The 25,544-nt window shown below is 36.6% G+C and overlaps 3 protein-coding genes and 2 pseudogenes across 4 annotated transcripts; 3 read left to right on the top strand and 2 right to left on the bottom strand.

Moving 5' to 3' along the window:
• The first annotated feature begins 226 nt into the window (after positions 1 to 226).
• Positions 227 to 2,325, top strand: LOC143701762 (interferon-inducible GTPase 5-like). The gene is made up of 4 exons (XM_077195334.1): positions 227 to 311; positions 490 to 545; positions 642 to 1,203; positions 1,423 to 2,325. Exons 3-4 carry the CDS (start codon positions 642 to 644, stop codon positions 2,049 to 2,051), a joined length of 1,191 nt encoding a protein of 396 aa, XP_077051449.1. The 5' UTR covers positions 227 to 311; positions 490 to 545; the 3' UTR covers positions 2,052 to 2,325.
• A 1,094-nt stretch (positions 2,326 to 3,419) lies between these two features.
• LOC143701486 (electron transfer flavoprotein subunit beta pseudogene) lies at positions 3,420 to 3,926 on the bottom strand (annotated as a pseudogene).
• Positions 3,927 to 4,561: 635 nt separating this feature from the next.
• LOC143701485 (interferon-gamma-inducible GTPase 10-like) lies at positions 4,562 to 6,069 on the top strand (annotated as a pseudogene).
• Positions 6,070 to 7,084: 1,015 nt separating this feature from the next.
• Positions 7,085 to 11,802, top strand: ssr2 (signal sequence receptor, beta). The gene is made up of 6 exons (XM_077195329.1): positions 7,085 to 7,179; positions 7,919 to 8,076; positions 8,194 to 8,292; positions 10,652 to 10,760; positions 11,115 to 11,192; positions 11,304 to 11,802. Exons 2-6 carry the CDS (start codon positions 7,919 to 7,921, stop codon positions 11,412 to 11,414), a joined length of 555 nt encoding a protein of 184 aa, XP_077051444.1. The 5' UTR covers positions 7,085 to 7,179; the 3' UTR covers positions 11,415 to 11,802.
• Positions 11,803 to 12,016: 214 nt separating this feature from the next.
• LOC143701757 (uncharacterized) lies at positions 12,017 to 21,537 on the bottom strand. Of its 2 annotated transcripts, none has more exons than XM_077195327.1 (10): positions 21,375 to 21,537; positions 20,965 to 21,055; positions 19,635 to 19,837; positions 18,373 to 18,548; positions 18,133 to 18,222; positions 16,019 to 16,196; positions 15,640 to 15,912; positions 13,895 to 14,225; positions 13,539 to 13,675; positions 12,017 to 13,458 (listed from the first exon to the last, which is right to left on the bottom strand). In XM_077195327.1, exons 2-10 carry the CDS (start codon positions 20,990 to 20,992, stop codon positions 13,297 to 13,299), a joined length of 1,578 nt encoding a protein of 525 aa, XP_077051442.1. In that variant the 5' UTR covers positions 20,993 to 21,055; positions 21,375 to 21,537; the 3' UTR covers positions 12,017 to 13,296. The 2 variants fall into 2 exon arrangements, with proteins under 2 accessions (XP_077051442.1, XP_077051443.1); XM_077195328.1 differs by having other exon boundaries at positions 21,420 to 21,537.
• Positions 21,538 to 25,544: the final 4,007 nt, after the last annotated feature.

Genomic DNA, 25,544 nt, shown 5'->3' with positions numbered 1-25,544 from the left:
CATTTTTTACTTTATAAAATTATTCTCTTAAGTCTTGGCGATCGGCCCCTATTAAACAATAAAGTAAGACATCTTTTTCTTCTATACATAGATAGCCTACTATTATTTTTGGCAGAATTTATCATTATAATCAAATTATTTCCTGGATTTTGCATCACCATTGTCCCTAAATGTCTGTAAATGCAGGAAATGGGATTCTCCCAGGGATGTATCATGCTCTGATCATATATCTGATTTTTAGGTGTATACTCTCACAAGCTTTGATACTTTCGAGTTGCATCTTTCAGAGCCTTCTTGCTCAGAAATATTTGGTAAGAATGAGAAATGTATACCTTCCTGCGTCACTTGTTCAACTTTAAAAAAAACATATATATAAAACGCATTTTCTAATTATTAAATTTAATAGAATGTATGTGTATTCTGTTACTATATGGGTCCCACCAGTAATTCTCTAACTGAATGTATTAAAATTTCTTTATATACCATTAGCACCCCTTTGTGAAGGTAACAACTGTGCTTCAAGCATTTGATCTGTAAGCATAAAGGTAAGAGTTTGTCTCTGATTGAGATATCTACACATTTGTACTTATATATGATATTCCAATCATGAGGCTTATGTTTGTATTCCAACACATTTTTAGATGTTGTCTGCCAATTACTTTGACATAACAGACGAGCTGATGAAGCTTCAAGAAATGATTTCTACTCAAGATATTCCATCAGCGACAAACACAATCAAAGAATACCTCAAAAAGCAAGATCTTGTGGAACTTAACATTGGTGTAACGGGAGAGTCGGGTTCTGGAAAGTCCACGTTTGTCAATGCATTCAGGGGTTTAGGAGATGAAGAAGAAGGCTCTGCTAAAACAGGTGTAGTGGAAACTACTACAGAACCAGAGGTTTACCTTCACCCTAAATACAAAAATGTGAAGGTGTGGGATCTTCCTGGCATTGGAACACCAAACTTCCAAGCCCAAAAGTATCTTGAACTGATTGAGTTTGAACGCTATGATTTTTTCATCATCATTGCTTCAGATCGGTTCAGAGAATGCCACACTCAGCTGGCCAAAGAGATCATGAGAATGGGGAAAAGGTTTTATTTTATTCGTTCCAAAATGGACTTAAGCATTGAGGCTGAAAAGAGAAAGAAAAACTTTGACCATAAAAAGACAGTGGATACCATACGGAAGGACTGTGAAAACGGTTAGTTTATTTAGTTAATGATATGGCAATGTTTCGCAAACAGAGCTATAAAATGTTTTCAGGTTGTCATTAACATTATGCTTTCTTGTGGATATATCTTTGATAAAACTGATATTAACATGCATGATCATAATCAATGATAAATATTGTTCATGAATAATACAATAATCCTTTGATTATGAATACATCACTCATAAAACCTTTATTTTATTTTTACAGGTCTGGGAAAGATCGGTATAGAGGATCCTGTCGTGTTCCTGATCTCTGGTTGGGAGCTCGGCAAGTATGATTTAAATCAACTGCAGGAGAGGATGGAGAAAGAGCTTCCACAGCATAAGAGACGTGTGCTTATGTTGGCTGTGCCAAATATCACACACGATATTAATGAGAAAAAGAAGAAAGCTCTGGAGGAAAACATTGCAAGTGCAGCCTTTCTGTCTGCTTGTATGGCTGCAATTCCTGTACCTGGTCTTTCCATTGCTGTGGATTTAGCCATCATAGCAATTGAGATAGAGAAGTACTGCAACGTCTTTGGTCTTGATAAGCAATCTTTGGAGAAGCTCTGTGAAAGGTCTGGAAAGAGTATAGAGACTATAGAGAGTCTGATGAAGTCAGTTTGGCATAAAGGAATATGTACAGGTTCAATCTTATCCATACTAAGAGATGCATCCTTTCTGGTAACAGAAGATGCTGTTGAGTCAGTTGTTAGGTTTGTGCCCCTTTTAGGCTCTGTAGCGGCAGGAGCAATGTCCTATTGGGCTGTATCAACAATGCTGAAGAGAGCTCTGAATGACATAGCAGAAGATGCCAGGAATGTGCTAATGGCTTTACTGGAGACTGAAGTGTAATTAGACAGATATAACATAACCGCATATTTAACCAGTGGTTGCAAAGCATGTAATATTCTGCATACTTACAAGTTCATTCTTTCGGAAAGTACATAGTTTGCTCATCTTTGTTTCCTGTTTCCTTTGTTTTATGTTTGTGTTTGCTCCTTAGCTGTCATAGCAATTCATCATTTGATTACATTGTAGAATGTCTATCCTGTTAATTAGTGAAAACTATATATTGTGGATACTACATAATCATATGAGGGAAATACACATTAAATTGTGATGTTCATATATTTCTTCTTAGTTTTCTGTTTTATTGTTTCCAGCCCAGTGGGCAATTTATGTTGAAAAGACATCAAATTTATGTCAAAATCAACATCAAAAACCAGGTCAAATATGAAATTCAAATTGACGTATTGACATATAGACCTGCATACATAAACCAATTTCAGTGTGGGTATTAACTTTCTCTTTTCACACTAATTACCACTGGAAGACATTGCCTTTCAAACTGACCTTAAAAGGATATGCAGTATCTTGATCAAGTCTTGATTAACTTTTGATGTCAAATTGATATCATGGTGCCCGCTGGGCTAGAATACCCCTTTATATATATTCCAGTAATATTGCATAACTGAAAAGAACATTGTTTGACTGTACAGTTCTAAACAGGTTTGATACCAGATCTCTCTGCAAGTTTAAACTGGATTCAGCTAGTTCAAATTGTGTTTTTAGATTTGTATCCAAGCAACCATAAAGCTAAATCTGTATAGGTGAAAGGCGGGTAATGAAATAGTTGTTTTGGTCATAAGCCCAAGATAAAAGAGAGAAACTTGCTAATGTTTAATTTGCATGCTGAAACAGTGCACACACTGTCTTGTCACACTGTTTTATAAACAAATAGAACAAATATTATAAATTATATAATTAGTATAATAATTTTTATTTTTATCAGCTGACTTTATCAGCTGACTGAACAAACTTATCAATAGAACAAATATAATGGCTTTTTTAGTGCACTCAAAAGTGTTTCCTATTTTGATGTCCTCTTTCTTAAGGTTCACAGAAGAACTGTTGAGCCCTGCTGGGACGGATGGGAGTTAATGGATCGGTGTCTCTCAGCATTCACAAGAACATAAGAGTCGAAAACACAGATATAAACCACATTGGTCTGGTCTGGATTTGTGACGGGGTCGATGCAGACTTTACTGGCCTCAAAGTTTGATCAACAGTAGTTTGCTCCATCACCAGTTATAAAAGACCTCCAGTGTTAGTCTGCACTGCACCTCCTGCATCTACACTGTAAAGAGATTGCTGTAAATTTTACAGTAACTTACTGGCAGCAGGATGCCAGTAATTTACTGTAAAATGTTTACAGTATTATTACTGTATTTCCTCTATATTCCTAGCCTCTTTCAGTTTCCCTACCAGATCCTCAACAGTCTCCACTTTCACTCCTGCTAGTTCATCTAGATTCACCTTGAGCATCTCCAACCTTGAGCTCACATCCACTCCCAGGTCTGCAGGCTTCACATTTGCAATCTTCTTTTTCTTCGCTTTCGTGAGGTCGGGCAGCGTGGCGTATCTGGGAGTGTTGAGACGGAGGTCAACGGTCACCACGGCTGGCATATTTATCGTAATGGTCTCCAATCCACCATCAATTTCTCTCACCACCTTCAACTTGCCTCCTAAGGTCAACTCAGATGCAAATGTTCCCTGCGGCCAGTCCAACAGGGCTGCCGTCATTTGTCCAGTTTGATTGCAGTCGTCATCTATAGCCTGTTTACCCAGAATAATCAGATCGGCTTCCTCTTTTTTAGCGAGAGCAGCCATAATCTTGGAGACCTGCAGGGGACCAAGCGTCTCGTAGTCTTTTCCACACTTCCACATGTATCCCGCACAGTGTTGCCAGATGTACGATAATTATCGTATTTGTACGATAATTTTGACCTCTGTACGATGTACGATCAATAATGAAAAAAATCCCATAATGTACGATAATTTCAGAGTTTTCAGTCGTTCGTCCAAACACACATCCTATCGCTTCTCTCTCTGAACCAGAATCATTTCGCAGGCTCACCTGCCTGCACGTCAACACAACCCCCCCCAATTTTTATTAGAATAAAAACGTAGTTAGTTTTTATTAGAATAAAAACTAATTATATAATTAGTTTTATACAATTATAAATAGCAATTTATAATTGTATACAATTTTAACTATAAAATATAAAGTAGCTAGTAGGCTATAGGTCACTTCATGCTGTTTACTTTCTGATTGATCGCAAAGTTTACATCTGCACAATCAAAAGCTTTCCCTGCCATTTTGACGTGTTGTTTGTTCAGAAGTAAAAAAAAAAATCCTCATTTTTTTTCATATACAGTTAATAAAAATAAACTAAAAAAATGTAGCTGTTCTTGGTGTTAATCATATAATAGGCCTAAAAAAATGATTTTCGCCGTGCTATATTTCACATGCGTTTTGAAGCAGTTAAAGAAATAACATCTGTTCATTTTCTATCGGTGCGATGAGTGAAAATTGTTAAATCTACAAACTTCTGTTGTATAGCCTATATACGGTATGTCATAATGATCTTCAAAACATTTGTCTGATAAAGGTCATGATTAAGGTGGGAAAAGAACCAGAATCTGCCCCACTTGCTCTTTAGAATAGAGCTAAAAAGGTGTTAAATTCGGTTGTTTTGATTTATTCACTTTATCGCTATCAATTTTAAAGCAGTTTACTATTGCTGCATTTTGTACAATTATATTTTTTCTGATGAGGACTTTGCAATAGCACAGGAAGACTTGGATAAATTTAAAGAATCCATATTCAAGATCTACAATCAGCCATTAATACAGTGAAGGATTACCTTGAAGAGCAAGACTTTGTTGAGTTCAAATTGGTGTGACGGGAGAGTCAGGTTCTGGAAAGTCCACGTTTGTCAATGCATTCAGAGGTTTAGGAGATCAAGAAGAAGGCTCTGCTGAAACTGGCCCATGTAGAAACCACTATGGAGCCTGAAGTTTACCTTCACCCTAGATACAAAAATGTGAAAGTGTGGGATCTTCCTGGAATTGGAACACCAAACTTCAAAGCTGACGAGTATCTTAAACTGGTTCAGTTTGAACGCTACGATTTTTTCATCATCATTGCTTCAGATCGGTTCAGAGAATGCCACACTCAGCTGGCCAAAGAGATCAAGAACACGAGGAAAAAGTTTTATTTTGTTCGTTCCAAGATTTACTTTTGTATTACTCCTGAGAAGAGGTAGAAGAACTTTGACCAGAAAAAGATATCATCACTGGATATCATTCGAAAGCATTGTGAAAATGGTTTGTACATGACAATTCCACTTTCCATATTGTATGCTCTTTTTTTAAAATTCTGAAAATTCTGTAAAGCACATTTGCTTGTGTAATAATAATCATAATCATGTTATTATGTATCTTTCTTTATATGTCTGAGAAAGGTCGGTTAAAATCAACTATAGGAGAGGATGGAGAAAGAGTTTCCACAGCATTTAGAGACATGTGCTGATGTTGGTATTGCTTAATATTACCCTTGAGATTAATGAGAAAAACAAGAAAGCCCTAGCTGCGGAAAACGTTTGAATAGAATAGCCTTCTTTCTTTCTTTCTTGGCTACATTTGCTCTTCCTGATTTGTGGATTGCTGAGGATTGTTTTATCATAATCCTTGAGCTAAATGAATTCAGGTTGAGTGGGACACTTTTTGCCATTGAGATGACTGGGAAAAAGTGTCCCGATCAACCTGAATTCACACTGCAGTGCTTTTGGCCTGGACAATCCCTACATTTCAGAAGCTCTGTGAAAGATTTGAGAAAACCGTAGCAGAAATTAAGAGTTTGATGAAGTCATCTCTTCATCAAGGGATAAATCAAAGTTCAGTTACTAAATTGTTGGGTGGTGAATCAGTGTTCATAAAACAAATGACACTTGAGTGTGTAATTATGCAAATAATATAAACTCTGTGGTTGGAGCACCACTGTCTTTTTTGACTGTCCACAGAGTAGCCTACTGAAACAATCTCTGAAGAAATAGCAGAAGACGCCAGGAAAGTGCTGATGACTTCACTGGGGGCAGAAGCCTAATTATATACAAAATTGACAAATAGACATGTATATAATTCTGAAAATGTATTAAACATTTTTAACAATTGTTAAGTCTGGTTGGAAGGAAATGTTACTTGTTGTTTCGATCTATGTTTGGATGTTTCCTTAATATGCAGATTTTGGTGAATTGTTTGTTTGAGAACACTTAATAGAATGTCTCTTTACTTACATGTTAATTTATTTAGTTTTAGGGTATATGTCTTTACCCATGTTAATTACTCCTTTTTTATAGGCCTATAATTTTATTTTGTAATGGTGTTCACACAAATGTATCTACTGTATGTACAAACAGTTAAAATGCAAATACCTTTTATACCTTTATATTTCTTTATACAGATGTTTCCCTTTATTTTTCCCCTTTTACTTTATTACGATTTAAGTATTAACCTAATATTAGTATAATTTTTTTATGATTATATATATAAATTTTTTTTTTTTTTGCTGCTATGTTTTTTTAAACAATGTTGTGTACAAACAGCATGGCAACAAACAGTAGGACATGTAGGAGGATGGGCAAAAGTGCACTACAGAAAAGAAGAAAAAATAAAATTAAATAATTAAATAATTAATTCAAATAAAAAAGAAGGGGGGTGGTGGCTAGGGTTTACTTTTCAAGTCATATTCTTCTTTTGTAGCAAAAAGTTTTGTTTTGCCATTTTTACTTTTTGTCATTTTAAGGGCATTTGTATATGAAAGAAACTCATTGTGATACACAGAACTTAGGTTTCACTTTCAGATATTTAGATTTGTGTATATAATATTTTACCAGAATAAGAATGTTATTAACCAAAAAATCGTCTTTGTTGTTGCTGTCTATAACAATTTTTTGCTGCCATCTATGGTCAAGTAATTATTTTAAAACAAAGATCCACCCGAAGCAATAGGCGTCGCTGTGGGATTCAGCGTGTATCCGTACACACAGTGGACACGTCATGCTAGCGGAAGACTAAAATCATCTGCGCGTGCGTTGAACTGTCTTCGTAATTTTGAGGCTCAAACCAGCGGACGAAGGTAAAGTGGCTGCTAAATTTTATATTTAAAAAAAATAAATGTTTATGCTGAGAAGACTTGTGAAAACGCGTTGGTCTGTGATTGTATTTGTAACGTTATATAAGTAAACAGTAACGTTAGACGTTGCCTGTATAATACGTAAGGCGAATGCGAAGTACACGTAATCACAGTTTGTCACCTTGTTTAAATGATTAAGATTTTCATCATTTCACTAATTTAATTTGTTTGTTTAATAGTTTTATTCTAGTGCATTAGATACAATTAGCTGCGTTCAATACTGTAATGACGCTGAAATTCAGTAGTTTGTAGGGGTTGTGTGTGTGACTGGTGTTGTACACGTAAGCAAACAAAACTGTCTTTATTTTAACAATATTAAATGTCAATTTTAAAAGATGTATTATATTTAAGAACACGTCTCTGTATTATGCACCCGATATTTGACAATATGTGCCTTTTATTTGGAAATTTCATTCATCGTTCTTGCATGCTGATGCTGCCTCTCATAGATTGCACTATATCAACCAACTGTAAGACTGAATATAAATCGATGTTTTATCAATTGACTTCATTCTTCTAAATTAACTGTTTCTCTATTCACCGCTTCACACAGATGTAGTATTTCGCACTAGTGATGGCATTTTTGTTGTCTTTTTAAGCAACAACTTTAAATGTTACTCAACTAATGCAACTCCTAATGTTGATTATCCTTGTATAAGAAATATTCCATTTCCCCCCACAGATGAGGCTGCTGTGTATATTTGCCCTGGTTGCTGCGGTGAGTCTGGTGGCAGGGGAAGAAGGGGCTCGTCTTTTGGCCTCCAAGTCCCTGTTGAACCGATACGCTGTAGAAGGACGAGACCTTACCCTGCAGTACAGCATCTACAATGTGGGCACCAGGTATTGTCCTGTTTCTCTCAGAAGTTAAGCACATAATTTTCAACAGATTGTGATGGCTAATGGAATGATTTATAATCTAGTTTGTTATTGTGTTAAATGTGTTATTCTTTTGCGTAGTGCTGCCTTGGAGGTTGAGTTGTCAGATGACTCTTTCCCCCCTGAAGATTTTGGCATTGTCTCAGGAATGCTGAATGTGAAATGGGATCGAATTGCTCCGTATCCTCCTCCTAAAATCAACTTTTAAACTTTTCACACACACACATATATATATATATACATACATGCATACATACATACAGTTGGGCAAATTATTATTTGATCCCCTGCTGATTTTGTAAGTTTGCCTGCTTACAAAGAAATGATGGGTCTATAATTTACCCTTCGCAAAGACCCGCCCCCCTTAGTTACTGTCGCTATGTCCGACAAGCTACACCGCTTTCACGCACACACCATGTTCTCACGCAGTGAAAAATACATCGCGGATCAGAGAAAAGACTGACAATACGCTGACAGACAGGACAGACCAGGTTACTTTTCATTTACTTTTGATATTAAACAAAGTCTCACCTTTCAAATTTTGGTCATTTTTAAAAAGAAATTTAAACCATAAATACCGTTTTGTGGCTCTTTAATGTGTCATGACAGATCCCTGTAGAGCCTCAGTTAAAGCCGCTCGTGAACCGATCATGACTTCCTTCTAGTTCATTTATAGCATCAAATAAACATGAATGAACATAAGGAATGTTGTTTTAACCCCGGAAAGTCGTCAGTATATTCAGTTTTTCTAGTTCAAATCCTCCCATGTTAATCTACTAACTCTCCTGACTGCTTTGTCGGACAAAATGGCGGATGGCGAAGTATGATTGGTCAGATCGCCTGTCAATCAAGCTCCCTGCGAAGGGTCAATTGTATGGTAGGTTTATTTTAATGGATAGAGACAGACATTTCATAGAGTGAAATAAGTATTTGATCCCCTACCAACCAGCAAGAATTCTGCCTCCCACAGATCTATGTGCCCATTTGGAACACCGATAAGTCCTGTCACTTTAAGAAAGTACTCCTAATGTCAGCTCGTAATGTGTATAAAAGAAACCTGTCCACATAATCTGTATCTTCCATTCCATCCTCTCCACCACCATAGGCAAGACCAAAGAGCTGTCAAAGGACATCAGAGACCTACACAAGTCTAGAATGGGCTACACGATCATCAGCAAGAAGCTTGGTGAGAAGGAGACTTTTGTTGGTGCCATTATTCGGAAATGGAAGAAATACAAAATAACCATCAATCGCCCTCTGTCTGGAGCTCCATGCAAGATCTGGCCTCATGGGGTAAGGATGATCATGAGAAAGGTGAGGGTTCAGCCCAGAACTACACGGGTGGAGCTTGTTAATGATCTCAAGGCAGTTAGGATCACAGTCACCAAGCAAACAATTGGTAACTACACCGCAATTGATTGAAATCCTGCGGTACCTGCAAGGTCCCCCTGCTCAACAAGGCACATTTTCAGGCCCGTCTGAAGTTTGCCAGTGAACATCTAATGATTCAGAAAAGGGTTGGGAGGAAGTGCGGTGGTCAGAGGAGACCAAAATTGAGCTCTTTGGCACCATCTCAACTCGTCATTTTTGGAGGAAGAGAAATGCTCACTATGACTCCAAGAACATCATCCCTGCGGTCAAGCACGGAGGTGGAAACATGCTCTGGGACTGCTTCTTTGCTAAGGGAACAGGACAACTTCACTGCATTGAGGGGCTGATGGACTGGGACATGTACTGTCAAATCTTGGACGAGAAGCTCCATCCTTCAGCCAGAAAACTGAAGATAGGTCGTGGATGGGACTTCCAGCATGACAATGACCCAAAACATAACGCCAAGGCAACAAAGGAGTGCCTCAAGAAGAAGCACATTAATGTCTTGGAACGCCTTAATCCTATAGAAAATCTGTGGAGGGAGTAGAAAGTTGCCAAGCGACAGCCAAGAAATGTTAAGGATTTAGAGCGGATCTGTAAAGAGAAATTGACCCAAAATCCCTCCTGAGATGTGTGAAAACTTAATGAGCAACTACAAGAAACGTCTTACCTCTGTGCTTGCCAACAAGGGTTTCTCCAAGTACTAAATTATGTTTTACTTGGGGATCAAATAATTATTTCACTCACAAATCAATTTATATTCTATATAGAATGTGTTTTTTCTGTATTTTTTGGTTGATATTCTGTCTCTATCCGTTAAAAGAACCCTACCATAAAAATTATAGACCCTTAATTTCTTTGTAAGTGGGCAAACTTACAAAATCAGCAGGAGATCAATTAATTATTTCCCTCACTGTATATAATACACACATTCTGTGTATATCTGTAAAAGTTTAATATGATAAATGCTTGTATATAATCTTAGTATAAAGATAGTTAGTTGCATTCTGAGTACTTTACACTGTTAGTAATCCATTAAACCTTTAAACAATCATTTATGTATTTACTGATAGCACTTAACATCATCAGAACTGTCACAGACTGTCAGTATGCTTTATTTACTTTTGCTCTTTCGTAGATTATGTTCCTTAACTCTTTCTCTCTACAGTGCCAGTAATGTTTCTCACACAGTGGTTCTGCGGCCACTGAAAGCTGGATACTTCAACTTCACCTCTGCTTCAGTTAGTTACCTAGCGCAAGAAGGTGGACAGGTTGTGGTAAGTGGAGTCCTCCGATATCTTCCATGTACACAGCCAGCATGAGGAAGTTTTTTTTTTCACTGCCTCAATTAGCCATAATATAAAAATGGCCTTGATTGTGTCTTAATACACAATCTTCTTATTCAGTCATATTCTTATTCAAGACAGAGAGGCTTTTTTTTTACACCATTGAATATTTTTCTGCCTTAATAATCTGACCATTGATTTTATTCTGATTACAATAAATTAGGTCCACCAGACCGTTATATTAAATGTTAATAAATGGAGAGAGTGAGAATGAGAGGATTGCAGTATTAAAATTGTATTTTAGTTACTGGTTGTTAGCTAAGTCTCATTCTTCACATCTCCCAGGTTGGTTACACTAGTGCTCCGGGCCAGGGAGGCATTCTCGCCCAGAGAGAGTTTGACAGACGCTTTTCTCCACATTACGTAAGTAACTCATCAATACTTTAATATGGAAAATGGAGTAAAGTGGCTGTCGATGTGTCCTGTAGTGATATTTAAGTGTAATTTTTTTTCTTCTATTTTTCTATCCAATAGTTGGACTGGGCAGCTTTTGGTGTCATGACCCTTCCCTCCATTGGCATTCCTCTGCTCCTGTGGTACTCCAGCAAGAGGAAGTACGACTCACCGAAGAGCAAAAAGAACTGAGATATCAATTACAGGACAAAAACAGATCAGGGATCATTGTCTGAGTGTGGAGGGAGGGGGGTGTTGAGAGAATTATGGTGGGCTTAAAATGTTGTTTTTGAATACATTTAATTACCCATATTGGGGTAAATGGTCAATGATTTAATCTGTTTTTAAGTGAAATTGGTCTTCATCAGATAATTTGTTAAAGAGATCTGGGGACGGAAGCATAAAGTAGGATCATTGACATTTGCTTTGGACATTAAAATGGCCATTCTACGGCGGCCTCAGGTGCACCATCTTATATTGTTTTGTTTTATTTTTGATGTTTCTCAGATGCTCAACAGAACTGTACAGCCCTTCATGGTCAGTGTAGGGCTAGTTTGTGGAAATAAAGGTTTTACAGAGATGTTGTTGTGTGTCTGGTCACTTGCTGAAAAATGCTTTCATCTGTGTTCTGTAAGGTTTTCTCATGCAATGATTAGTGCATTTCTGGTCTTGTCATTGGTCAACAGATTCTATTAAACACTAAACACTTTCTATTAAAGGCTATCAAACACTGTGTTGATTACAATGACTAGAGAGGACTAATTAAATTCATAAGAAACAAACAAAAACAGTAGTAAGCAATCTGAATTGTTTAATTTAAAAATAAAATATCTGCTTTGTAATTACATCTTCGAATACGTGACTGAATCTAGATTTAAAAAAGTCTAAGAATCAATTTAAATAATCAATCTCTTGCTGTTTGCAGATCATTCCTACAACCTCCACAGGGAGGTCTGGATTCACAAGCCTGCAGTTATATTTAAGTTATAAATGTATATAAAGGTTAAAGGTAATTGGTATCAAAAATGTATTGTGCCCCACTCTGATAATTGTAAATAATAATCAAATGGCATAATAGATAACAACACTTATACACTATTGCCACTTACAATAATAATAGAAAAAAATATTATATAATTTTTTTTGGCGGAGATGAAGTGGTGGGCTGAGTAGTAGTATTCAAACTACAGGAGCAGCAGGTAACGTTAACGGTTATGCTGATATGGAAAAGTTACATTTATCCTACCATGCTACTGTAAAAGTTGTGGCAGCATGCGAGTTATGCTTAACTAAAATAAAAGTATATTTCAGCCGCATTCTGAGTCTGAAAATGTCATTCGTTTTTATCCAAGACAAGTGTTATTAGCTTAGGGAAATACATCTAGTGAAATGAAATCTTAAGTCCATGTCCAACTCTTGATTGTAAGGAATTTATATCTTTGATTTCATTGTAACACTTTACAATAAGGTTCATTTGTTTATTATTATTCATGTATTAACTAACATGAACTAACCATGAGCGACACATTTGTTATTGTATTTGTAAGTCTTAATAATAATACACCTGTTAATTGTTTGTTCTAGTTAATGCTAACTGTGAAATAACATATGTTAACAATACAACTTTTGGTTTTAATAATGTTTTAGTAAATGCTGAAATTAATATGAACTAAGATTAATAAATGCTGTAGACGTTCAGTTCATTATTAGTTCATGTTAATAAATTTAGCTGATGAAATCTTATTGTAAAGTGGTACTGATTTCATGATAGCTAACACTATATGCATATAATACACACATAAAATTTACAACATCAACAAAACTAAACATGAATTCCTCATAATTACCTACTTGATTCTCACTGTTTTGTTTGGTAAAGGAAATTATATTTAGTAATATTATAATAATTTCCCTATTTTTGTTTGATGTGTTATGCATTCTAATTGTATCAACATCTTTTCATAGAATGCCAATGAAATAAATGATAAAAAGAAAAAGGAAAAGCAAGGAACTGTTTTTCTGGTCCTTCCGCCCCTGCCCCTGAGGAGGTCTTTGCACGCCACTGACCATGAGGTCAGCGTTTGTGGATTGGTGGGGGCAGAGATGGTCTAGAGCTGGTAGATCTCTGTGGGATCTGCTCATAAATAGAGCTGGAGGACTGATCCAGATGTGGCTGCTCTGAATGATGGAAACCAGAGTGCTGGGTCTGATCTATTGGTGGGGACACACCAAAACTCTGCGGGAAAAATCATAAATTTGATCCTTTTTATAATAGACAACACTATATACTATACAGAATATTGCACATAACTTTACCTGCCCAGTGATCTCTGGTCGCAAAGGACCATGAGGAGATCTTGGGGGTGGTCTAAGAGGAAGACTTGGCCCGGGTCTTGGTACAGCGGCGCCTTTAATGTTCACCTCTGAATACAGATGATTATTTGGAAGGTTCTCTGTGGAAAGGATCAAAACAGCAATGTACCAAATAAGTATGTTTTATATATCTTTTTATATGCTTATATACTGTATATTATTTCACTGATGACTCTATTGAGTATGTGGTTCTTTTGAAACCAATTCAAATCATTCTTTAAGTATGAACTACGTAACAGGAAATGATTAATATTAGCAAGTCTTGAGTGAGTTTTAATGCCTGTTTTTCTAATTCTTACCTACATCTCCTTCCACCTGCCTCCTCCACCCCGTGGCGTAGCAGTCAATCTCCTCAGGACGGCTGCGTATGTGTGGGGTTTCCTCATAGGTGTGCATGGGCTCCAGTTTCCAGTACTTATGGTCTGCTGCTGTTGTGTCAAAGCTTGGGATGGATGAAGAGGTAAAAGCAGCTGTCGCTCCCTGTTGGTCTGGGTGAGGGTGGGCACTGAAGTTGGGGGTCTTTTCTGATAGGCCTGCTGCTTTGGGGGGTTTGTTAACTCGGGCATATGGGGCATCCACAGGAGGAGCTTGATCATCTGAGGGTCTTTCAGCAAGCTCAAAACTGCCATTCTAGCAGAGGGCAAATAAATTGTGAGATCTGTTAGTGTATGATATAATAACTTTCCCATTAAACGCTTTTAAAAGTTACAAAATGGAAAAAGTCATAAGCACAACCCACCATTAAACTCTTCCTCTGTTAGTCAAGCTTTGTGAGCACATAGCACTAAAGAGTCAATTTTAATAATGAGAAGATGGCACAGGACAATAGAAACTTTGTCCAACAGCTACTTCTTAACTAGAAAATGTGAGTAGGTAACTTATATATAGCATTTTAAAGCGTTCACTGTCACTATCCCACCGGTGGGAGGTTTGCAATTAAATATTTAATTATATATTGCATTATATGATAAGCCTATCTTGGTAAAAACATTAATACTTGACTAACTATATAGGCTATCATTTGAAAGCTTACAATCTCTAGTTTTCATATTTGGTGACTGGTTTTCAAAATAAATTAGGAGGAGTAATTTATCAATTTGCTACAAGAATATTTTCATAGTCATAAGGCGCGTGTTCAGACCTTTATTTTGAAATAGAGATGATGTAGGCCTACGTGAAAATCATGAAAGATTGTTAGAATCCTTAGTTTGTTTTCATGCCAAGAGTTCAGAGTTGACATCCATTCAATTTTTGTGAAAAAGATCTGAAAATGTTTTATATATAAAGAAAAAAAATTCTCCATTTGTGATGTGGCATGCAGGGAGCTAAAACGCACGTACGTGCGTGTCTTATGTGTTTGTTTGAGGTTGAATTCAAATAAAATTCTGCCAAACTGCCTATACTAGTCTACTTCTGAAAAGGATGTCTACTTCATAAATTGTATAAAAATTATACCTCAAATCATATGGAAATGGAGGCCCCTTTAAATGGTCAGTAATGGAGCTTGGTTGTCATTTTGTGAAAAAGTTTGGTACTGCGCCCAAACAAAATCGTAAATCTAATTTTTCAACTTAAAATTTAGAACACAACTTGTTCACATTTTTGGCTTTGATTTTCTTGCAGTTTTTGAGTAATACATGTTTTGCAAAATATACATTTTATATAAAACATTAATTATAGCCTTGTTGGTTCAAATGAAGGTCGCACATCTTTTTATCCAGCTCTATTGGTCATGCAAAACTCGCCACCATGATGGTGGGTGTTCTTTGTGGTTGCCAGGGCGGTTGCGTGTGTTTGATAAGGTACTGAGTAGGTTTGTTGTTATGTTATCTCTATGGTGTTTTGGTTGGTTACTAGGGTATAACTAGGCCGTGTGTAAGGTTATTTGCTATAAAACAGGTTGCTGAATTGACAAATAAGCCCAATTTTATGATGATGTTTAAAATTAAACTTTTGATTCATTCTGCAGAGTTTAATACAGTAGCTACAAGAAATGTGAGGGAAAAAGTCTGAGATTTTGCTTTCATTGTCAGTAATTACTCACTTCTAAGCCAGGAGGCGCTGTGTTAGGTCCACAGTTGCATTCTGGCAACGAGTAGCTCTTTTTTAGTGGCTTTCTCACTACTGCATACTGCACAGACTCTTCTGTAGCAGAAGTGATCTGATTGGAGGGGTTTGTGGGTAATGGAATCAGAACAGCTGGACCGATGGCCATGGGCAGTTTTGTCAGCTCCTCTTGATCTGTTTCTTTTCCATTACTCTCTCCTTCCCTATCCTTCACCTTCCACCTATTAATTTCCTCAAAGCCACCGCTAGGCTAGATAGCAAAAAAGACAGTATATGAAGTGAGATTACAGGGAAAATTAAAATGTAAAATCACAGAATTACCCCCACTATGTATTAAATCATAAAAGAGTGTGTACCTGCATACAAGGCACAGTCAACAACTCATTAAAGGGTTCCACGGGATTATGGGTGTAGTAGCTGATTAGGTTGTCCAGGCTTTTATGACGGCTGTTTTCTCCAGCGATTAGAAATACACTACCAGATGCTCCACTCTCCTCCTCTTCAATGATAAAATGACGACATCTGTCCTCTCCTCTGGAGATTTAATTAATTTGTTAGTGAGTCACTGAGATTAGACATGTTGCGAATACTCCATACGGATACAATGACACCAAAATGTATTTGAACACACTGTATAGCCTAAAGGCCGATTTACAGAGCACAAACAGACGCCGACCACCGCGGACAATCACCAGATTACTGTCTGCAACTTCTCAGGCATTCCACAAACGGTGATTTAACATGTTTAATCAGTGAAAACAAGCTCTGACCAACGCCAACTGATCCGACAAAACACAACAAAGTGTTTTCTGCCGTTGATCGCGTCTGTCTGCAGTGTGAATTGGCCTTAAATGTCATTGCATTAGATAACAAAATGTCTTAGTAGTGTTTTTAAAATGAACGATAGCTCACTTCTCATGCAAGAAATACAATTTGAAGAATTTTTTTGTTTTTAAATGATAAAACGATAAATTATTGAAAAGAGTAGCCTATTGCCATTCCAAAAATTACTCAGAAAAGGGAAGTGTGAGCAGATGACACTTGATATGTTGTACACAACAAGTGACACTTTGTTCTGCAGCTTACATTAGCACCAAGTAGGAGGCCAGAGAACTGTCATTCACTGATTTCTTGCAGGAACAAAACAATGGTGCTTATCAAACAGAAGGCTGTGTCCGAATAAGGCTGCATATCTTGACTGCAGTTGTCTATTTGAAGGATCCTTGGAAGGCAGCCTTTGTTTCACTTTCTTCATTCTAAATTTGAAGGATGCAGCAAGTGTATCCTTCATGTCCTTCAACCACCCACAATCCTTTGCACACATTCCAATTCACAAAGTTCATTATGAAAGGTAAGACAAAAATATGGGTGGTGATGGCGCAGTGGATAAGACACATGCCTTTGGTGTGAGAGACCCGGGTTCGAATCGACTGTGAGACACCAATGTGTCCCTGAGCAAGACACTTAACCCCTAGTTGCTCCAGAGGCGTGCGACCTCTGACATATATAGCAATTGTAAGTCGCTTTGGATAAAAGCGTCAGCCAAAAAAAAAAAAAAAAAAAAAAAATGTTTTCGGAGATAAAGGCATTTGTGTTATCTTTTGTTTTGGTGTAAATGAATCACTTAACACTAAACTGCCAATAATATAAGCCAATGGGAGATCACATAGTTGTCATTCACTGTATTGCATATAGAAAGCCAGATAATATATAAGATTCTTAATATAAAGTATTTTTCCAAAATTAAGTTTTAATAGTGTTTTCATGCCGTGGGGGCTGGAACATGTGTGACGTAGCCATACACACTTACTAGACTAACTCATTCTAGCGTTTAATCCTGAGAAAGACTAGTCTACACACCTCTGAAGGACTGGACTAGGAAGGACACAGCCTCAATAGGATGCAGCCTTCCATTTTAAAAACACCCCAAGTGACTATTCTATTAGAGAGTCGTTGAATCATTTACACAACCAATTTATTACGACACTGATTCATACAGGACCAAAATAAGTCAGTATTTTATTAGTGAGTCACTGAATTATGTACTCAATTCGTTCAACAATGCCGATTTATTAAAGAACAAACCACCACTATGTGTTATCAGTGTTGCACAATGGTTGATGCTGCTTTTGGCTTTGTTTAGAACCATTTTAATTACAGAGCAAAAATGAACAATGTAAATGACAACACTGTCCAAAATGTAAGTTACTCAATATTTACTATATGTTTATTTAACTAATTTTAAATCCACATTATTTAGGCCCATTCACACCAAGAACAATTATAAAACCTACAACTATAAAGTTTTGATAACTGTTCTAATAGGGAATGTGGTATGTTATGTAATATAGTTATTGATATAGTTACTATTTTTAGTGTGAACTGGCCTTAAGAATGACATTTTAAGAATGGTTTTCAGTGTCCAAAATACGTATCAGGCAACGAACCGTATGAGTGAAAGTAGGCCTACCTGTAAGACAGCACAAAGCCTATCTTTGACTCGCTGAGTCTCAACAGGAAACAGCCTTGCGGCTTATCCTCCAGCAGCTGCTCCGCTTCCCTGAGAGAGTGAGAAAGACAGATTGTGTGAAAACGTAAACCCAAAAGTATGTGTTTGACACGGTTTCACACCTGTACGTGTGCAACTTTGCTTGTGCACCTGTTTTTTTTCTGTAATGTTTTTGACAGAATATTTCAATTTTGGTGTAACCTGCGTGTAGCGAAACCATGGAGCCAGCAGGGGAGAGGCTGTCCGGGTGTGTGCAGTCGAGGCAGCTGCGTCCTTTCAAACCACAGCAGAGTGTGAGCTCGCAGAGATGAAGTCAGGGCCTCCAGGGGCCCCACAGGTCCCAAAACCAGAGCAGGGTCCATTCGCTTCACTGTCGGCTTTAACAGAGAGAATACAAGTGTGATGTCATTTAGATCATTTAAATGTCGAAGCATTTCACATGTACATTTGCTATACAAGAAAACTGTCAAAAGTTAATACCACACTCTTAGAAAATAGGCTTTAAAAGCTATATATAGAACCCTAGGGTTCTTGACTCATAAAGGTTAAAAAATGTCATAAATGATTGCATAATACTTTTACGTTTAACAGATTATTTAAAACATTCTAGTGAATTTTAATTCATAAAATGTAACATAAAAAGTGAATTAAAACTAAATTATCTAATTAAAACTAAATCCATAAAATGACCAAATGATGGGAACCCCTAAAGGTTCTATTTATGAAGATCCTGACAGAACCCTTTAAGGTTCAATATACCTTTTATTTTAAGAGAGATAGTACTGTGTAAATATAAACTAAAAATCTCATGAGGAACATGAGATGTAAATAGACCTAAAGATGAAAAAGTGCGCTACAAAAATTCAAATGAAACTGAAGTAATATGGCTTCAAAAGTCCCCAAATATTGTTGTAATATGCAAATAATATTTACAGGGCATATCGCTCTGTGATTAAAGAAAACGTTCACGTCGACTGCACACGATAGACGTTAAACATCGCATGGACTACTTAAAATATTGTATATAATATATTTGGCCTAAAAGTTAAAAGCGTCGGTTTTGACCTTGTTGTTGCTGTACTGACCAATTTACTATTTCTTTGCTTCAAAAGGCTCTTCAGAAATAATGCAGAGCAGCAGCACCGCTGACAGAAGTCATCTTGTTTTGAGGAAATTGTAGCGTATGCATATTTTATCTTTGAGGGCATTGGAAGGTTTTTGCAAACCTCAAATGTTTTTTCAAATGCATATATATATATTACATATATACATATTACATATATACATATACATTTAAATATGAGATGTTGAAGTGTTGTATTAAAAATCATTAAGAAAATGTATATTAATATATAAATGAGAGGTACTATATTACAGGCTGCGGGTAGTTTAAGTATGTTAAGCATTATTTCAATTCAATATTGTGACTTTTTAAAGGTATTTCATGGAACAGGGCTTTTCACCTCATTTTCCTTCTGCTGGCCCTGGTGTAATTGCTCGGCCCCGTGTTGTGCTGCGAGACGACCCTTTATGCTCCGCCGGGGTTTTACTGGAGGTTTCTTGGTGGTGGGATTGTTCTCTGGAGCTACAGCTGGACGGGGCTTTGGTATTGGGCGATGGACAGAAAAAGCGCTCAGTCGTTCTTCTCTCTGTTGAGATTCAGCATCTGCACAGCAATAAATGTACTCATTCTCACACAAAATAAGGGCAGTTTGATCATTAAAGCAGACAGTATTTAAAAACAGTGAATAAAAAAGATGGACATGAAACAAATTGAATTTGTTAAATTGATTATCTTAATAACGCCTTCAGCCTGCTGCCCGCTGATTTGAATTTCCTTAAAAATCTATTTATCTGTAAATACATTCAGATTTTTTATATTAACTTGTAGACATTAGTATCTAAATATCAGATATCGGTGTGAGTTGAGATGTAGTTAGAATCACACTAGTACAGTCAGGCTCAAAATAACCCTTTGAACGGAAATGTCACTTTCTTTGCAAGTACGTCACCAACATGCATATCTGTAGAAGTTTTCATATCAACATGCATATCTGTAGAACTTTTAGACATAAAAAAAGTAGTAATGTTACAAATATTACAGTCTCCGTAACACTAATGCTGTTGAAAGACTATGTGACATACAGTCAGAATCAGTTGATTTGTCTGAGAAATAGTCTATATTGAGGAGTAGGTTATTATGTAGATTTGTGTTGATGTTTTGGACAACAAAAAGTCTAGGACAATTCTGCTTGTTTGTCTCAATTATTTATTAATGCTAGATTCCCTATAAACTATATTAACACATAGAATAAGCACAGCCTGAGCACCATTTAGCTTCATTCTGATCGTAAACCTATATGTTACATGTAGTTGGTAATAACAATAAATTATGGATATTTCCATGCAACTAACCCCAAACCAAACCCTAATCCTAACCCTATACATGTAGTTACTTAATAATATTCAGTACTTAAATGTATAATTACATTGTAAAAAGTAACAAAGACACCTTAAAATAAAGTGTAACCAAAAGAATATTTACCTTACCTTACCCTGACAAAATAACAGTTGTTTCTGGCATTCATATATATATATATATATATATATATATATATATACATTTTAATGCTTTAAAAGAAAGCCTCAGTGTATCGTCAGAGAAAGCAAGTAAACACAACATCTCAAAACCATCAGGATTGTATTTTGTTATTTCTATAGGCTAGTAAAACAGTCAATTTCTAGCTGAAAAAATGAGTATGTAAGTTCAAAAGCTGGTGAGAAATAGCTGACCTTTAATTTTTTGGTAGTCAAAGTCCATGCTGAAGCGCAGTGTGTAAAATGTTACCTCTTCCTATCAGATCTTGGGTGTTTCTGCCTCATCCTGTTTAAATGCATGTGTGTGACAGAGAGAAACAAAGCGGCAAATAAAAGGTCACAAGCACATAACCAATGGTAAACTGCAACTGCTTGTGATTGCGTGCAGATTTCAATTTCAAACTCCTTGTGAAATATCCAGCTGATGTAATAAAGCTCAAATAAACAACCGGACAAAATTACATTGATTTTCAAAAAGCTGCCATGCATGCAATATGCCACAATTTATTTTTATTTTTTTTATCATTTGAACTACCAGCACATAATTACCAAATTATTCAGAACCAAACCAATTCTTTGAAAAGATATGTATTAATATAACTTGCAAAAATGATGAGCTCCTCTTAAAACTACTCATTTTATCATAATACCCAGTTCAGTTTTATGGGGGTCCTGTAGATTTTTTAGGTTGATGAATATCTGTCAATAAAACACTAACTCGTCTTGTTTAAAACTCTCTTCCATATTCAAAACAAAATCTGTCAATCTGTATATATGTGCACGTTTGTTTATGTTTAAGCACAGTGAGTGTCTTGTTAGGGTGAGAGAGAGAGAGAGAGAGAGAGAGAGAGAGAGAGAGAGAGAGAGAGAGAGAGAGAGAGAGAGAGAGAGAGAGAGAGAGAGTGAGAAGAGGCAGTTGAGGAGTCACGTGACGCCGTGACTTGCTCACCACACAGGATGAACGACCTCAATGAACAGAACAAGAGAGGTGAGGAAGACAAAGAAGACAAAAGACATATACCAATGGTAGATGTGCCCATCACCCACAAGCTTTTCTTTAAATTTTACAGAAAAGCCAAATTTCTTTATGTATTGCGATACATAATGAGTCATTGACATTTTCTTTCTCTATTTTTTCTGTAGCCCTATTTAATTTAAGCTTATATTATTTTAGTGAAATCGGTAACACTTTACAATAAGGTTCATTAGTCAGGCTAACTACCTTAGTTAACATGAACTAAGAATGAACAATACTACTTTAGCATTTATTAATCTTAGTTAATATTAATTTCAACATTTACAAACAATGAACAGTTGTATTTTTATTGGCTCAAATTTTAAAAAGATTAAATAGCCTCCTGTAACAAATGTATTGCTCATTGTTATGTTAGTTAATACATTTACTAATACATTTACTTATTTACTTACTAATTTACATTTACTTATACAATAAGAACCTTATTGTAAAGTGTAACCGTGAAATCATATATCATTTAGTTTTTATTAATTCTGAAAATAATTTTCATATAACAATATTTCTCTGTTTGTGTGTTTTTATTTATTTTATTTTACAGTTACAGGTTACCTCCACTAGATGGCCCACTCGGCACGAGACAGGAATGAACATTGGCTGTCACTCGTTGCACTCGACAATAAACAATAACAATAAGTCATGCATACCAAATTATATACAGCTGATTTATTTTATGCGATTGTGATTCACATTATTCCATCTTTCAATGCGTTCGATCTGATTCAAAACGTCTGTTTCAAAATCGCGTTGGTTAAATAAGAACAGATGTCCAGACTCCAGTCATAGCTTAGTCCACTAGCTCTAATTCTTGCCTGAAATATTACGATCGCCTTATTAACTAATGTTCCGATAATTGTCTGACTTGTTCCTATTTTTCTGACTTGTTTCAAATGAGTCTATTTTTGTTCTGCTGCATAAATGAATCATTCAGCCTCAATCTATCAACCGTAAATTCCAGATGTTTAATGGAGCTGGAGTTACCTATGATACACATCCACCCCCTGTTCTTCATTTGAGGTGTGATGTGGCAAGCTGTTTTAACATTTACGCCGCCTTCACACTGGCAGTTGAAATCAGTTCCCCCAGCGGACGTCGTACTATACCGTTGAAAAGCGTCGGAAGCGAGTAGAACAATTTTTTTTTACTAACAGATGTTACTGTTCTTGTTAATGAACATAAATTTAACAGTATGCATTTAACTCAAGATAATACTATACTGTCAACTCACTGTCAAATATGCGTTCCCAGACAAAACATGTAATACTAATATTGCAGCCTGCGCTGCAAACTATGCTGAAGATATCAAAGTTAGGCAACACAAACCTGTCTCAAGACTTGAAACATGCAGAAACTTAGAAATTAATTCAGATTTGTTTATCAGTACCATAGCAACGCTAACTTCCGCTGGAATTGTCGGATAGGAACTGTCCGTAGCTTTTCGCAAGAGTTAAATTTTTGAACGCATCCGGACCAACTGACACGATTTTCTTCGCACCGCACTCATTCGGACCTGTTTCGGACCCATTCGCATGCGGTCTGCGAATCTCCATAGGAAATGAATGACTTCCGGTCGTTTCGGAGCCGTATCGGAGCTGATTTCATCTGCCAGTGTGAAGGCGGCGTTAGTCTTGAAAACTAGTAGTGAGTATGTAGGCTACTACTATTGATCGATTGATTTAATATGATTTCCATTACACGAGAGTAGATGTTAAAACTTCATGCTGATTTGTACTCGGCTTTTGCCAAGATAAGCACCAACTAAGACGTAGCTTTACAGAAACCTATGCTTCTCCATCCATTTACGCTTCTTTCCATCTGGTGACGTGAATCTCCTTCTGTCTGGTGTTAATAGCTGTAGTGTATTTGCGCGTCAGCACACACAACGGCTGCAACCACAGTGCGGTCCCCCCATAACAACCCTCTGGATTGAGCGGAGTAGGGAACATCTCTAGGGTCTTCAAGTGGGCACCTTCTGTCCTCAGTGTTTCGTCGACTAGCCCACGACACCTCAAGAGGGCTCGACAGTGACTCTGCCCCCCCCCCCCCCCCCCCCCCCCTATTAAGTAATTCAATGGCAACTAACTAATATATTGTTGAATTTAGTAACTATTCAGGCAGTACTTGTTTGTAGATGTTAGTATTCCCATATTAAAAAGTTAATTTTAGTAAGTGATTTAGTCGCTCTCTCAGTGGTGACAGGTAGCCTAACTATTTAATTGTTACTAGTGAATGTCTGTAAATTCTATGGGCATCCGTGGTTCAGATATCAACAATTCACTTCCAACTAGGGTGACCACCCGTCCCGCTTTAAACTAGGCTACAAATAGGCTACAATAGCCGTTTTTAAAATCCTACCCAATGGTTGAAAGCAAAGGAGTAAGCACAGTCACTAGTAGGTTGTGACGGCTGTCGATCAAAATGTGGAGCTGTGATTCGTTCCCTGTGTTCCCTGTCAGAAAACAAATGGAAAATTTGGTAAATTAAATTTTAAATTTTACAGAATTGATCAACTTGTTGCCTGCTGGTTGTTTTAAATCACATCCTTTCTAAAAAAAAAAAAAAAAAGAACTTTTTTTGTTTAATATAATCTTATAAGACTGTCAATGATCTAAATTCATGTTGGTTTATATTTTATTTGTTCATTATTTATTTTGTTGGATTTTAGTTGGACTTGGTCAGAACTGTTTTAAAAATAGTTATCTGCATGATGCCTGCTGCCTTTTGTCTCAGTGATGTTGAATTTAAATGTCATGTAAAATAGAGACATGTTATGTTACATTGTGATGTTGGCTAATGGTGTTTTATAGCCTGGGAAAACCCAGACGAACTTCCGGCAGATTTAGATTTGCTCTGCAAGTTAGTCTGGCGAAGAGCCCATTCAAGCTCATTTCCAATCTTTCCAAATCGAGTCACCAATCACAAACGTTGAGGCGGGCTTTACAAGACGAAGATCGATCTGATTGGTTTTAAGGTCTATCCAATTGCGCCCAGAGGCATTTGAGCGACGTCCGTTGGTGACGCCCCTTTGGAAGTGAGCGGTCAATGAACCCTACTTCCAATTATATTTCTGATACACATTCCACTTTTACTAATATGTTATTAATTACTACAACTTGGTTACATGTTACTCTTCAACTTACGATAATTTATTCCAGCTTTACCTTTTTATTGAATACAGTAGCCTACTGGTATCTATGACACTTGTATCTTTCCCAGCTGCACCAACATTTCTTACAATTAAAGGGTAAATAACTACTACAACGAATAGTTATTAAATATGAAATAACTGAAAGGTACAGTCAAAATATAGTTGAATGTGATTGGTTGTTAACTGATGTATAGCTCTACCTGTCACATGGCTATAGTTTAGTTCAGTTTCTGTCTTGTCTGTAGGCCTAGTACTCCTCATTAGTCACTTTTAGTCTTGTCAACTGTTCAGTTAGTGTCCACATTATATTGTATAGTCCTTGTCGTTTTTTGTTTGTGTGAACGTGGCAGTGTACCCTCTGAGTCTGAGTTTGTCGTTTAATTAAAATACTTTATATCTACTGTATATTACCATCTCCTTCGTGTGTGCATTGCTACAGCCACTAGACGCATTAGTAGGCTACTCACTACTGGAATAAGTATTTGCTATCAAATGAAAATCTAACGAACAGCCTAACACTGATGTTAAAAAGAGTCATATTGCTTAGCTACTAGAAATTGATTTAAGTCAGTAGGCTACTATAACAAATCAGCA

Source organism: Siphateles boraxobius, unplaced genomic scaffold (genome assembly GCF_051911475.1).
Source record: "Siphateles boraxobius isolate OS27281-9 unplaced genomic scaffold, OSU_SipBor_1 33, whole genome shotgun sequence".
Classification (NCBI taxonomy): Eukaryota; Metazoa; Chordata; class Actinopteri; order Cypriniformes; family Leuciscidae; genus Siphateles; species Siphateles boraxobius.
This window is presented reverse-complemented; position numbering and strand designations above follow the sequence as displayed.

Bases quoted from the DNA above. Each gene is read 5' to 3' on its own strand.
- LOC143701762 (XM_077195334.1), top strand. From the start codon at position 642: ATGTTGTCTGCCAATTACTTTGACATAACAGACGAGCTGATGAAGCTT. The intron at 1,204-1,422 runs GTTAGTTTATTT...TTATTTTTACAG, and splicing joins ACGGAAGGACTGTGAAAACG to GTCTGGGAAAGATCGGTATA.
- ssr2 (XM_077195329.1), top strand. From the start codon at position 7,919: ATGAGGCTGCTGTGTATATTTGCCCTGGTTGCTGCGGTGAGTCTGGTG. The intron at 8,077-8,193 runs GTATTGTCCTGT...TCTTTTGCGTAG, and splicing joins ATCTACAATGTGGGCACCAG to TGCTGCCTTGGAGGTTGAGT. The intron at 8,293-10,651 runs GTATCCTCCTCC...TTCTCTCTACAG, and splicing joins AAATGGGATCGAATTGCTCC to TGCCAGTAATGTTTCTCACA.
- LOC143701757 (XM_077195327.1), bottom strand. From the start codon at position 20,992: ATGGACTTTGACTACCAAAAAATTAAAG. The intron at 18,549-19,634 runs GTGAAAAGCCCT...TCTCTGTTAAAG, and splicing joins GCCAGCAGAAGGAAAATGAG to CCGACAGTGAAGCGAATGGA. The intron at 14,226-15,639 runs GTGAGTAATTAC...GCCCTCTGCTAG, and splicing joins CAGCGCCTCCTGGCTTAGAA to AATGGCAGTTTTGAGCTTGC.